At 43.7% G+C, this 15,050-nt stretch overlaps 1 protein-coding gene across 3 annotated transcripts in view; it reads right to left on the reverse strand.

Annotated features, from left to right (window-relative positions):
* Ggta1 (glycoprotein alpha-galactosyltransferase 1 (inactive)) overlaps positions 1-15,050 on the reverse strand; it is a 64,198-nt gene that overhangs the window by 14,430 nt on the left and 34,718 nt on the right. For 2 of the 3 annotated variants that reach the window (XM_026410358.2, XM_026410356.2), the window contains exons 4-5: positions 4,528-4,616; positions 998-1,033 (exon numbers count right to left, since the gene is read on the reverse strand). In XM_026410358.2, coding sequence (XP_026266143.1) covers positions 998-1,033; positions 4,528-4,607 — 116 coding nt within the window. In that variant the 5' untranslated portion in view covers positions 4,608-4,616. Of the gene's footprint in view, positions 1-997; positions 1,034-4,527; positions 4,617-7,900; positions 7,965-15,050 lie in introns of those variants that run through there. The other variant, XM_026410359.2, reaches the window with a different exon arrangement.

The raw sequence follows: 15,050 nt of genomic DNA on the forward strand, positions 1-15,050 counted from the left end.
TGGCTGAGTGGATTTGAGCAATTCACCAAGGTCTTGTGGAATGTAAGGATAAAAACCAGAACTAATACCAGGTGCAAACTGCTGAGAACATGCACTCAGAGCTTCCTGGCAACCAAGCCAAAGACAGGAAAGTAAAGATTTAGTTGGTTGTAGTAGTTCATGCTGTGATCCTAGTGATTCGAGAGGCTGAGGCAGGAGGATCCCAAGTTAGAGGCCAGCCTCAGCAACTTAGTGAGGCCCTAAGCAACTTAGTGAGACCCTGTCTCAAAATTTAAATAAATAAATAAAAAGCTCTGGAGGATGTGGCTCAGTGAATGTCTCTGGGTTTAATCTCCAGTACCAAAAAATAATAATTAATTAATTTTAAAAAATTTGCACACACAGCTCTCATTTTCTTTTTAAAAAAGGTAAAAAAAAAGGGGGGGGGCAGGGTTGTGGCTCAGTGGTAGAGCGCTTGCCTAGCATGTGTGAGGCACTGGGTTCAATCCTCAGCACCACATAAAAATAAACAAATAAATGTATTTTAAAAAAGTGAAAAAAATTTCTAAAAAGGATACACACTAATTCATCAAGAAACCCAGACTTCTAGGTATGGATCATATGTCAAAATATACCCTACTGTCATATATATCTAAAACAACAAAAAATAAAAAAACCCAAACTTTTTTTCTTGCTCTTACACAGTTCTTTAGACAACGTATATAGAGAAGAACGATGGAGATTATCTCCCAGATTCTTTTTCTCAGTGAAACAGGAATATTCCCCCAAATAACACCACTTAAAGAGGCCCTTGATAAGAACTCAAGGCAAAACACAAGTTGTGCTTCTATAAAGACAAGTCTGGGGGCTGGAGGAATACAATCCAGAGCCCCAGATTCCTAGGACCCTTTCCCCTTTTTGGCCTGAGCACATCACTGGCTGGTGCAAAGAGACTGCGGACGGTGAGAGAGCACATATGGGAGTCAGCCAATGGACACCTAGAATTCAAAGCACTTACTTTGAGTGATAAATCCACAAGAAAGAGCCTTCTGGGCTAAAAGCAAAGGAGAAATAAAAACATCATGTTACTTTTAGTTCCAAGAAAGGCTATTTTGTAACCATTATCACTGAGCCCTGGGCTGAGTAGAGAGCCGGGTTCTAGCTTCTCCCAGTTTCCACCTTCCTCTGAGATATACCCAGTGGAAATAGGAATTTCCACTTGGAGTTGCTTCCAGAGTTCCAGGGGAAGAGGGCATCTGGAGATGTTTTTTTAAACAATCAGTTCTCCATTGCTCAGGGGTGGCTTCACTGAGGGGCAGAAGCTCCACAGAAGGTCCCCTCCTGCAGCCTACGCAGCTGTCTGGCAGTGAAGAAGGCCTGCAAGGTGGACGCACCCTGGCCCAGCCACTCCTCACTGAGGATTTATCTTTACCCAGAAAACAGAGCATCAGTGGCAAGGCCTACTACCACCCCCAGCGCACAGCCTTCCTCAGCGCAGTCCCCAAAGGCATTTCTTCAACTCACGAAAGCAGGGAGGCTGGGATAGGTCATTGGCCAAGACCAGTACAGTCCTCAACCTTGTGGAACATATAATGTAGGAGGGAAGGCAGACCTTGGTCACATAGTCACACGGCTACACAACCTCATACTCCAAGAAGCACCATGAAGAAAAGCATAAGCAATCACAAGTACTCTCTACTTCTGTCATTCTTCTTCCACTTAGTAGCGTTGGTTATTTATCCCCACATCCTGTTGCCCCATTCAGATCATACCTGGAGGGCAGGAGTTCTAATGGCCCATGTGCCATCCCTCATATCACTCGGCACAGATGAGGAACTCCGGAAGGAGTTGTGGACAAAGGATCAGGAGATCTGAATTCTAGTTACAACAGGGACATAAGTTCACTAAAAAGACACTTCACCTATTTGGTCTCCATTCTGTCACTTGAAAAATGGAGACTCAACTAAATGAAGGCTGTATAGTGGGTAAGTGATTGAGCTACAGACAGCCTGAGACCTAGCTCTTCCTAAAATGTGATCTTGAACCTTAACTTTTACCATTTGGGAACTTCATGTCCTTATCTGGAAACTTGGAAAAGTACCAACTGTGCAGGACTAGGATAAGAGCTGGAGATGATGCCACACACACACACTAGAAACTAGTACCTGCTGTCAAAAGATTTAATGAGCCAGCAGTGATGCCATCAGCATCACTATTATTGTAACTTTTAAGTCTAAGATTTTTTTTTTCCATCAGGCCTCAAATCAAATGCTGTCCTGGGTGATATTCTCTCAGAGTGCTTTATTGACAACAGTGTTTCGATTAACTACTTGGTAGATGTGTTCAATTTATTTGTTTTTAAGATTGTTCCGAACTCAGTGCCACCCATCCTTCTCAGGGTAATGTCCTCAGGTCACCTTAGACTATCTCATGACCAGTTCTTAAATGGCAACCATCTGCTCCCTTGAAGCCTCTTGCAGACAAGTGGATTCTGCACATCAAAGAAAGATGCAGCCAAGGTCCAGGTGCCTGAAGATGGCCCCAAGGAACAGTCAGAACCTGCTATAGCCACTGTGCTGAAAGAACATGCCCAGCACTGAAAAATAACCCCCTTTCTGAGAGGCCAAGGCCAATATACACATTTAAGACTTTGGTTCCCAAATATGGAAGTACAAATCTGGCTACAATTCAGAACATCCAGCAAAATTATCCAATCAAGTATTCAGATTCAGAGACAAACTGTCAGCCAAGCAAGTATTCCGGCAAGCACCCCAAAGGGCTCATGTTCTCTTGCTTGTGACTGCTGGAGTCATCTCTCTCGGTCAAAATCCCCTGTCATGTTTTGCCCTCAGCAGCAAATGATGATGGTTGTGACTGTTATGAAGTGAATGTTCATGTCCCCCCAAAATTTATGTATCGAAGCCCTATCCCCAGTATGATGGCATTTGGAGGTGGGGCCTTTGGGAGATAATTAGATTAAATAAGGATGGGGGCCCCACGATGAAATTAGTGTCCTTATAAGAAGAGGGAGATACTATAACTTGCTTGCGGTCCATCATTGTGGATGTTTTGGGAAAAGGTGACTGTCTGCAAGCCAGGAAGAGAGCCCTTATATGGGAACTAAATCAGCTGGTGCCTTGACCCTGGACTCCCCAGCTATAGAACTTGGAGAAGTAAGTTCCTGTTGTTAAGGCCCCCAATTTATAGCATCTTGTTATAATGGCCTGAGCTGAAGAGGAAGATGCTGGTGATGGCATTTGGCATTTATTGAAGGCTTATGAAGTCCAGCCACTGAACCTGGTGCTCTGTACACAATAATATTTAATCACAATGAAGCAGGTAATATTATATTCCCTACCTTTAAGGGTAGAGAAACCAGAGAACAGAGTAGTTGAGTAACTTTCCCAAGGCCACCGAGGAGGTCCCCACACCTAACTTTGAGTCATCTCTTCTTTGAACTCATTTCCTCAATTCAAAAGACCTAGTTTCCAGATGCTTTTAACTTGACCACACTTAAGCTTGTCCTATTTTCCTTAAAATTAGTGATTCAGAATGAAACAAAAGAACATTCTAGAAGTGGCTAGATCTGTCCACATCTGAAGATTTTGTTTCTGCATTTTGGAGATTCCTCCTGCTATTGATGCACCCAAAGTTGCAGTTTTTTTTTTTTTTTTTTTTTTTTTCCAGTAGCAAAGACAGTCCTGCTGGCTCATTTAATCTTAGAATTTGATGTCTAAAAGTAATATTCAAATGTTACACCAGGCTGCCATCTTGAACTTGAGGGCCACTAAAACATTTCACCCTGAAAATAATAATGGTGCTGAGACAACTCAGCACAGTGGACTTACTGGAAACTGAAGGCTGAGCTTTATCATTATATCTCAAGTCAAAAGCATCACACATTTCTGTATTTATGTGGAGACTTTGGGTCAGAAGCCTCTCTAGCTAGAATCTCCAAGGCAAGGTGGTTTCAAAAGCACAGAGGTAGTTCTTATATTTGAGTAGTCCACAGATGAATTTGAAAACTCAAAAACATTCTATTCATTCTGCTCTCCAGAGTTAAAGATAGAGAGAGGGAGAGACCCAGAAGTTTCAGCCAGGCACAAATGAATCACCAGCAACTCAGTGTGTATTTTTGAGCAAAAGTCAATAACTCAAATTGTTCTGTTAAACTCTACAGATATCTTAGGATTGCAAAATTCAGGGTGGATTTCTCATGGAATTCCTGTCTGAATTTCTTAAGATAATTTCTTTATCTAATCATATAAACCATTTCAGATCACATTTGGAGCTTAATTGATTTTCCTCTTTCTGGATCAAGCCACCAGTATAAATGTCAAAATAATGGGAATACAGCAGGAAGAAGATGATTAATTACCCCGAAGTCACTTGGGAGCCTGGTGATTTTTAACAACGATCCAGGAAGATAAGAAGGGTGGGCCCCATTATTTATGGTTTCAGTTAATCTCAATCTTAACTTTACTTGATAACTTGGCTGTAACTAGTAAAACAGAATCAAAGCAATATTTCATCATGTTTCATAATTACCTGTTGATATATTCCCAAAACACAACAATCACAGTTGAGACAATCAGCATTGACAACATTAATTTTCCTTTGTCATTCATTATTTTCTCCTGGGGAGAGGGAAGAAGAGAAGAAAAATAGATTAAATATAATGAAATCCAGAGTGATACATGGTTTTGAAGAAATGCTTCTGTCCACATCCTAAGAAGATAAATTCATGAATAATTAACTAGGGCTGAGGAGGGTGTTCTACCTTAAATTACATGAGCCTGCAATGGCAAATTAGGCCAACTCAGTTAACAAGGAGGCTGCCTGTGTGGGAGGGAAGCCAAGGCCACATGGGACCACATTGGGGCTTAGCGGGAAAGTATCCTGATCCACCATTGATATAGGAGAGTGGAGTGGAGGAAAATGGTTCCCAGAAATTCAGGTTACCTCCCATTTCAGCTCGACCTTGACATGTGACTGCAGGGAGGTGTACTGACTACATGTCCCCTGCACAGTCCTTTACAATCTAAGCCTCCCCAACCTCCCAGCCCCAGACATTTCGCCCAACCACACTCATGGGCAAGCAGTTGGCACACAGCAGGTACATGGATTTTTTTGGATTACTGCGTGAACTTGTGATCAAAAGGAAAGGGGTGCTGTGTGGAGAATAATGGATTGGGAAATACTACCTGAATTATCAGGTGGTCAGGGATGGCTCACTGCTAAAGGGACATGGAAACTGAATCTCAAGAGATAAAGACAAGATGAAAAAACAGGACGTGTGTCGTGAGAAGGAAGAGAATCTAATAACAGTGGAGAAGAGAAACAGCTTCTGTGGTTAAGGAATGAAAACAAAACAACCAATAAAAGCTGAACAAGAGAAATATACTGGTCTCACAGTGGTTGGAACAGGAGGGATGTTGGTGGGCAAGAAGATGGCGAGCAGGGGCAGACGGAACCTTAGAAGGTGTAGGTGGGGCGGAGGACAGGGAGCCACTAGAGCTTTTGAAGGCAGAGAATGACAAGATCCAGAGTCACTCAGGGGGACCTTTCTGCCTGCTGGGCTGTAGAGGATGGATGTCAGGGGAATAGGAGTAATAGTTGAAGAGGCACAGATTCATCTAATGGCCAAAGAGAGGGGTGGATGTATTTACATTTAGACATCTTTAAAATTTTTTCTGGGTAGGGACAGACTACCCTTCCCAGGGCTCTCCAGTTCTTAGGGAGAGCAAGGGCTTAGCCAGGAGGGATCATGCCTTGGATATACAGATGGTTATGGTTCGGGTCTGGAATGACCCCAGAAACTCATGGTCCCCAATGCAGCAAGGTGCAGAGGTGGGGCCTTCAGGCAATAATTGGGTCATGAGGCTCTGACCTCATCTGTGGATTAATGAGCCATTGATAGCTGCATGGAACCCTGGGAATTGGGACCTATTTGAAGGAAGCTGGTCACTGGAGGCCTCTAGCCTCTCTTGCTCGCTCGATCGCGCTCGCTCGCGCTCGCGCTCTCTCTCTCTCTCTCTCTCTCTCTCTCTCTCTCTCTCTCTCTCTCTCTCTCTCTCTGTTTTCCAGCTGCCATGAGCTGAGCCGATTTCCTCTGCCACACCCTTTTACAATGAAGTTTCTGTTTTGGAGCCAGCTGACCATAGACTTAGTCCTCTGAAACCGTGAGCCAAAATAAATCTTTCCTCCTCTTAAGTTGTTCTTGTGGGGTATTTTGGTCACAGCAATAAAAAACTAACACACACACACACACACACACACACACACACACACTAGCCAATCTAGAGCAATGCCAGGTAGCAATATGAATAGGCCTTCATCATCCTGGGGCCAAGGACCAAACTATTAGAGAACCCCCCCCCAATAACTTAGAGCCTGCCAAAGTTATTGGGACTAACCAGTCCTGAGCTGTTCCCCCTGCCCTCCACTGCCTTTCCACAGAAACCCCAATAAGGGCTCTGGCCTCTTGTTTTCCCTTGTTCCCGACTCCTGCCCACCCTGGTGTGCCATGTCTCCTTGCCTAGGTCCTATGAGTATAGCACATTTTGCTTTTTCCTGAGCCTGTTCTCTGTCTCCTTTGGGGTACATACCTGACAATGGAGTAAAAGAACATAGAATGATGCCCTGGGCTAAAAAGGAGGCAGAGAAATGGGCAGAGGGAGATTCAACCACAATGTACTTTGGAGCCAGGCACAGAAAGACGTGCCCGACAGGATCTCATTCATGTAGAATCTGAAAATATTGAAAGTGGATCTTGTAAAATTGACTATAGAATGGTGGTTATCAGAGCCTGGGAAAGTGGGGGAGGGGCTGAGGAGAGGCTGGTCAGTGGGTACTAAGTTATAGTCAGACAGGAGCAAGAAGCTCTGGTGAAGCCAGGTGCAGTCCAGCAACTCTGTAGACTGAGGCAGGAGGATGGCAAGTCTGAGGTCAGCTACTTAGTGAGGCCCTAAGCAATGTGGTGAGACTCTGTCTTAAAAAAAAAAAAAAAAAATTTTAAAAGGGTTGGGGATGTGGCTCAGTGGTAAAGTCCCTGGATTTAATCCCCAGTACTAGAAGAAGAAAAAAAAGCAGCAGCTCAGGTGTGCAATTGTGACTACAGATAACAATGAGATTCTGTATATTTCAAGAAGCTAGAAGGACTTTGAAAGTTTCACCATTAAAAAAGTAAACATTTGAGGAGATAGATTTACCCCAATGTTTAACATTATGCAATGTATACATGTCTTAGTACATTACATGGTAACCAAATAATATGCACAATTTTTATGTTCTTATATATCAGTTTAAGCACACTTTGGAGAAAGAGCTGGCAGGAATTGGCTGGTAATTTAGGTATCAGGGCTGAGGGAGGGGAGAGAAGCAAGGATTCTGCTTGAGCAGCTGGATGGACAATTGCAACATTTCCTAAAGCTGTAGGGCAGGTCAGGGAAGGAACTGGTTTGGGGGATAAGAGTCCCGAGTTTCCACTTGAATGTGTTAATTTCAACAAGTGCAAGTGGGTATATTCAAGTTGGGAGTTCAGCCGACCTGTGGGCTGACGTGCCAGGGGAGGAGGTAATCAGGTGTGGAAGGTGTGTGATGTTAAGGAAATGAATGAGGTAACCTAGGGAAGGAGGGTAAAGAGAGAAGCAGGAGAGAAGGTGGCCCAGGCCTGGAGCCTGACAATGCCAACAATTGAGGGAGGAAATTCGAAGGAAAGGCCCAGGGGGTCAGAGGGAAATCAGGAGTGTGTCCATCTGGAGGCTAAGGGGAGACAATGGCCAGCCAATGCACCAAGTATCACAGCTCTGTGAAGCCACTCTTACTCCCACCCTGACTCCTAGCCCAGCCCGTTTTCTCCCTGGCTGCCTGGTCACTCCGCTGTGCTGTATGGAAGAGGCACACACGGCTGCATCCTTACATGGCTCTGTCTCCTGTCTGTCTGTGGCTGTCAGTCTGGGAGCTTCTGGAGGGCAAGAACCTGGTCGGATCCTGGATTCCCACAGTGCCACCTAGATCAGGAGGACCTCAATAAGTGATCAGTGAGTGAATGAAATGAGATTTGCACTGAGATCCGCCCCTTTGCGGTTATTTTCCAATTTCCAGGTTATTTTCCATTTCTTTTCTAAGAGAGTTCTTAAATTTCATCACCTCATCTTTCTCTCAGGTCTCTCTCACATCACTTTTATCATCAAATCCACTTTGAAAAGGGAGGAACAGGGCTTTCAACTACATTATTCTACTTCGCTTAAACAAAGAGCTGTGTTGGAAAGAGAAAAGCCAAGGCTAAATTCAGTGCCATGACACAACTTCCAGCTTTCAGTACCACTGAGATGGGTGGTGCCCTGGCACCCTGAAAAGATGAGTCTGCTGGGCCACATGTAAACCTCAGCCCGGGGCTTCTTTCCTCCAGGTACCATGCGAGCTGGCACAGACAGCTCACAGCCCACAGCAAGGTCAAAACTGCAGCAGGCCGCATGGAATGCAGCCCCCTCCTAACCTAAGTAGGCCTCAATAATACTAGCATCGAGTGCTGAAAGAGTCCTGGATTTGGGAGCCTGTAGATCTCCATCTGAGGCAGTACATGGGGGTTTGAATCTCAACTTTGACACAAGTAATTTTATATCTCCTCAGGCCTTCATCCACAACTACCAACCACTCTGAAAAGCAAATACCTTTTTATAATCTAATTGGTATTAAGGCTCCAATCAATATGAGGACATTTACAATCTTTATCCCACTGAATGAAACTGTTTAAACATTTGTATGCATAACTGTTGATGTATTAAGTGGTGTTGCTGTACTAGAGATGCTACATAATAGACAATTTATAACTCACATCCAAAGACTTCTGAATTCCAACATGTCTACCCCAGGGTTTCTGATAAGGGATTGTGGATCTCTACCGGACCATATTAAATTGATTCCTTGTCTTTAAAATGAGGATACAATAGTGATTATCACGACAGATAATGCCTATAAAATGCTCAGCACTGTGCCTTGGCATAGGATAAATGCTTAAAAAAAAAAAAAGCTAGTTCTTATACTGGTGCTCATAAAACAGGCTGTTGGGAGGATTAAGTGAGACAGCAGCACAATGCCTGGTATTAACAAGTGCTCAAAGTGTATTTGAAGGAAAAGGAGCGAGTGTTCCGGAATAAGAGCATACTATACAATGAAGTGCAAATAAATGCAAATAAGAGACTGGAAAAGCTTACCCATCTGTTCTGAGTCTCAGCCTGATTAAAAGCCATTGGGAAGTGGGACTAACTTTTCCTCTGATCAAGCCCCAGGCTCTGCTACAAGACTGCAGGCGTGCTGAGAGGCAAGAGTGCCCCTGGCTGAGTGGCCAGCTTTACCAACCCCACCTGCTGAGGATCAAATGCAAATTGTCTCTCGACTGGAAAGAGCATTAAACAAAGCCACAGGAAAACTCTCCTGGTGCAGAACATTGATGCTCATGTCAGAACCCAACTCGGGCACACTCCCTAATCCTGGCCCCAAATGTGCAGGTGTTGATACCTGTTTTCATTTCAGGAATAAGCATCAGAGGCAACCCATTTCTTTCTGGCCCTCATAGATGGCTCAAATCTACTTACTCTTTTGCTAAGGCCAACCTTTATTCTGGTACGAGACTTATAATTGAAAGCTGTCTGAATGAACCAATTTTGTATCCTGTAGCAAAGCACTAGAAATGGGTATCGACATGCTTCCTGCAATCTGGAAGCCAAGTCTCCAGGAAAAGAAGGGTTGGCAGGGCAGCCAATATGACTTTTTAAACATTTTTTTCTCTGTGAACAAAACAAGGCATTGGACAGCCAGTATGGTCAAAAAGTCCTTCTTCTATATGTTTGTCTCTCAGAATTTTCAAAACTGTGTAATTCTGAAGCCTGATGGTGGACTGTCACCTAATGGGGAAAAAAAAAAAAAAAACATCAATTTGTTTCTAAATTCTTGTGAAGGGCAGTCCTCAGAATTAAGAGCTGCCCAGTACCAATACCCTGTTTTAAGTGGGAGAGTGGAGCTCTGACGTCCTCTGACCCTACTGCTGGTGAACTCAGCCAGCCCTGGGTGCACAACCTGTGGGATCTCCTGCCACCTCAGAACTCTGACTTAACACTCATGTTTCTCTCTAAATCCATTCTGTAGCCCCACAGGGGCTGCTCTCAGACCACTCCCAGGACTTAGCCACCCAGAACTCGGTTCCTGTACTTGGCTTCCAAATAGAACCGCTCACATCCTAGAACGTGTGCAGATCAAGCTAAAGATGTGGGGCATTTTGTAAGGCAGAGTCTCACTGTAAAGCCAGCATTTTACCACCTCCGCTGCTCTGTGTTCCCCTCCTCCTTTTCTGCTGATATTTCCCTGAAGGGTCAGACAGACCTTTCCATGTGGTCCCTACATTAACTCTCTCCTCCCCACCTCCTTCCTGTCTCACTCAGAACAGCACACACTCCTTCAGAGAACCTCACAGGTCCACCCTGACAGGGTGAAGTGCAAGTATTCCTTCCAAACAGACTTCTTCTCTGGAAGAATCCTAGTAGACAGGGAAAACTCTTGGCTAAATAGTCCTGCACTCAGAGGTCTGAAAACACCATTATCTCTGAGTATAGGAGTCAACAGGGTGAAAATGCTGGCAGAGGAAACCAAACCTTCACTTTGCTGCAGCCCAACCAGCCCAGGTTCTCTTCTCTGCCCATGATCCCTCTACTGTGCCCTGGAACCCCTCTCATCCCTGAGGGGTTACCACTGCTTTGTGTTTCAAGCATTTGTGGCTTTTGGAATGGACCCAGGCACAGCCCTTGGCCCCTGGTAGGTACATTCTGAGTTCTTGTGAACAAATGAGTAAGGAGAACCCGAGGAGCTTCAGTCCTGCTGCCCCATGGATCCAACAATCGACACGGAACTGAGCTACTGTGCACCAGGTGGTTCTTGGACTTGGAGACCTGTGAGTAAAGACCACCATGGAGCTTCTTCCATTCCTGGGACTCAACAGGGTAGAGTGTCAGGTGGTGACAAGTGTAGCAAAGGAAATGAAACAGTAAGTTGTCCCTGGATGTTGATGACCCTGGACAAGACTCCATTCCTTTTTGTTTTGTTGCTGTTGTTTGGTGGTGCTGGGGATAGAACTTGGCATTGCACATTTGAGGCAAGCTCTCCCACTGAGCTCCAGCCCCAGCCCCAGCCCCAGCCTGAGATTCCATTTTTTGGTCCCCCATGCCATCCATTATAAAGGAGGGTGTTTAGATCCAGCATTCTAGGTAAAAGTTAGCTCTAAGTCTAAGACCTACATCAGCAGAATCTTTGAACAAGCCACTTTCACTCTCTGAACCTTTGTCTAATATGCAAAATGCAGATGCAAACACCCTCCTCAGAGAGAGTTCTGGAAAGGACAGAAGTAGACCATGACTATGAAGCACATCATGTCCAGCAGTCAGAAAATTCTCCATAAAAGGAAGCTGTAATAATGATGGTGCTTCTGTATTATTATATATAATTATTAGTGCATATTAATTGTACAAAATAATGGGTTTCATTATGACAATTTCATATGTGCATATAAGACATTCTGATTGCAACCACTCTCCCTATTGTCCTCTCTTATCCCCCCCTCCCCAATAATGATGCTTTTTAAGGGAAAAGACTTGAGCCCTGCACGCAGAGCTGTGGGTTTGCCAAGGACAGTATCCTTGGTCCTCCAGAGCAGCTGAGGGCACCAGCAGCCACTGTGTATTGTGATAAAGCCTGGCCAGCTGCATGGCTCCTCCTGTTTGCCAGGTACTTGCGCTAATGTGGGGCTGGGGAGGAAACTAGGCCTGCTTCTCACAGGAGACTTGCTGGTTAGCCTAGTGCCTCAGTCTCCTTGTCTATGAAACAAGTCTTTGGACCTAGACTTCCCTCACGGGCTTTCCTGATTGACTCAGGACCCAACAAGAAATTAGCTGCAGGAAAGGAAGCCTCATTTTTTCAAAAGAATAGATCACTCGGCCATATGAAGAACATCTTGCTGCAGTGCCCATGTGAATTCCTTGATGCGGTGAACAAATAATAGGATTCCTCAACCAATGTGTACAGGTTGCAGAAGCGACTAATCAGGAGCTAATGAAGCTTGGGCATGGGATCCCTCGCTGCATGGGTCCCCTTGCAAGACCTGGCCTGATTTCTATTGGGGTGGGGATAGGGAAGTCCCAAATGCTTCCTAGATGCAGAGGGTGCTGACCCTGCCTGGAAGAATCACTGCCTAGCTCTGGTGGCCTCTGCCTCTGTAGGCAGACATGAAGGGCTGACCTAGCTTGTATACCCACTAGGGTCCTAGGAACAATCTGCCCAGGCTTGAGCACCCAGGATCCTCCCCTTGGGTCCCAAGGACAGGAATTGCACTATGCATGCTGCCTTCCCTGCTCAGGGGTGGCTGTGGTCCTGGCCCCACAGCCACCGCATGCCTGCCCCATCCAGGAGGTCCAGCTGCTTACTGTGCCCAGAGAGGATCAAAGGGTTGAGTTCTCTGGAGACCTGGCTGGAGCCACCTGAGTGAGAAACTACCTAAAGCTTTACAGATATAGCATCACCAATAACAAACCGTGAAGCCGAAAGAAACTCTTCTAAACTCTCAGTGATGAAAAAAAAAATTAATTACCACTGATGAGCTATACTAGAGGCAACATTGATTTATCTCGTGTTCAGTCTTCTATTGAAGATGACACTAGGAAATCTGCATCAAGATAATGTTATGGGCCAGGCCATATGGGCAATGACCAAACAGACTCCATTTTACCCTGAGACTTCATATCATGTAAGAAATGCTTCTCCCTTGGGAAAGCCACATCCCTATACCCATTAACAGTTACCTAGCATACTTGGCATAGCATACTTGGCAACACAAAACAGCAATTCTTATACAATGAAAATTGTTCTCTTTGGTTTCCATTTTTCTTGGGTAATGCACCTTGTCAGAGATTAATTGTCTAGACGTTAGTAACCATTCTCTAACTTGTACTGAATTAGGGTCATTTTGACCCCCTTCCCTTCTGCTTGTTTGCTGCTATGCCAAGCTGGAAAGTCCTGTGGGAAATACCAGTGTACCCATTGCATTGTCTCGCTAACTGCCCAATCCAGCTTCTGTACCTGTTTGCTTGCAGCTACATCAACCCAGATGTAGTTTTTGCCTTTAAATATCCTAAAATTCTCAGGCTTGAATTATCAATTATCAACATAAAACCACGTGCCATATCTCAATATCAAACCACTTTATTTGTGTGATCCGTGTTAATTACAGCAGTACTATTACTCCTGTCTCTTCCAGTTCTTGCGGCAGGAATTACTATGCTGCTTACAGACCGTAATCTTTTTTTTTTAAATATTTATTTTTTTTTTAGTTTTCGGTGGACACAAATCTTTATTTTATTTGTATGTGGTGCTGAGGATCGAACCCAGGACCTCGCACATGCCAGGCAAGCGCACTACCGCTTGAGCCATATCCCCAGCCCCAGACCGTAATCTTAATACTACATTTTTTTACCCTGCTGGAGGTGGAGACCCTATCCTCTATCAACACCTATTCTGATTTTTTGGGCATCCTGAAGTATATATTCTTATCCTTCCAGGATCTGGTATAATTTCTCATATCGTAACATATTACTCAGGAAAAAAGGAACCACTCGGTTATATAGGAATAGTATGGGCTATAATGTCTATTGGTTTCCTTGGATTTATCGTATGAGCCCATCATATATTTACCGTTGGAATAGATGTAGATACTCGAGCTTACTTTACATCCACAACCATAATTATTGCTATTCCTACAGGAGTAAAAGTTTTTAGCTGATTAGCAACCCTGCACGGAGGAAATATCAAATGATCACCAGCAATACTATGAGCACTCGGCTTTATTTTCCTATTCACTGTAGGAGGCCTAACAGGAATTGTCTTAGCTAATTCTTCATTAGATATTGTTTTACACGATACATATTATGTTGTAGCCCATTTCCACTATGTGTTATCAATGGGGGCTGTGTTTGCCATTATAGGAGGATTCGTTCACTGATTTCCCCTTTTTTTCTGGTTACACACTAAATGACCTATGAGCTAAAATTCATTTTACTGTAATATTTGTCGGAGTACATTTAACTTTCTTCCCTCAACATTTCTTAGGATTGTCAGGTATGCCACGTCGATACTCTGATTACCCAGATGCATACACAGCATGAAATACTGTATCCTCAATAGGTTCATTTATTTCTCTTACAGCTGTTATAATTATAATCTTTATAATTTGAGAAGCATTTGCATCAAAACGAGAAGTCCTCACCGTAGAACTAACACCAACTAACTTAGAATGACTACATGGGTGCCCTCCGCCCTATCACACATTTGAAGAACCTACTTACATTAAGGCCTAAAATCAAGAAAGGAAAGAATCGAACTTTCTAAAACTAGTTTCAAGCCAGCCTCATAACCATTATGACTTTCTTCATGAGATATTAGTAAAATAATTACATAACTTTGTCAAAGTTAATTTACAGGTTAAATTCCTGTATATCTCTATGGCATATCCACTCGAATTAGGATTTCAAGACACCACATCTCCCATTATAGAAGAACTTTTACACTTTCATGACCATACTCTTATAATTGTTTTCTTAATTAGCTCTCTAGTCCTTTATATTATCTCATTAATATTAACTACAAAATTAACTCATACAAGCACTATAGATGCCCAAGAAGTAGAAACTATTTGAACCATTCTCCCCGCTATTATCCTTATTCTAATTGCTCTTCCCTCCCTACGTATTCTATATATAATAGACGAAATTAATGACCCATCTTTAACAGTAAAAACAATAGGCCACCAATGATATTGAAGCTATGAATATACAGATTATGAAGACCTTAATTTTGATTCTTACATGATTCCAACTTCAGATCTAGCCCCAGGAGATCTACGACTTCTAGAAGTCGACAATCGAGTCGACTTCCAATGGAATTACCTGTACGAATGCTAATCTCATCTGAAGATGTACTTCACTCCTGAGCAGTCCCATCTCTTGGATTAAAAACAGATGCTATCCCAG

The sequence above is a fragment of the Urocitellus parryii genome, chromosome 4 (assembly GCF_045843805.1).
Source record: "Urocitellus parryii isolate mUroPar1 chromosome 4, mUroPar1.hap1, whole genome shotgun sequence".
Lineage (NCBI taxonomy): Eukaryota > Metazoa > Chordata > Mammalia > Rodentia > Sciuridae > Urocitellus > Urocitellus parryii.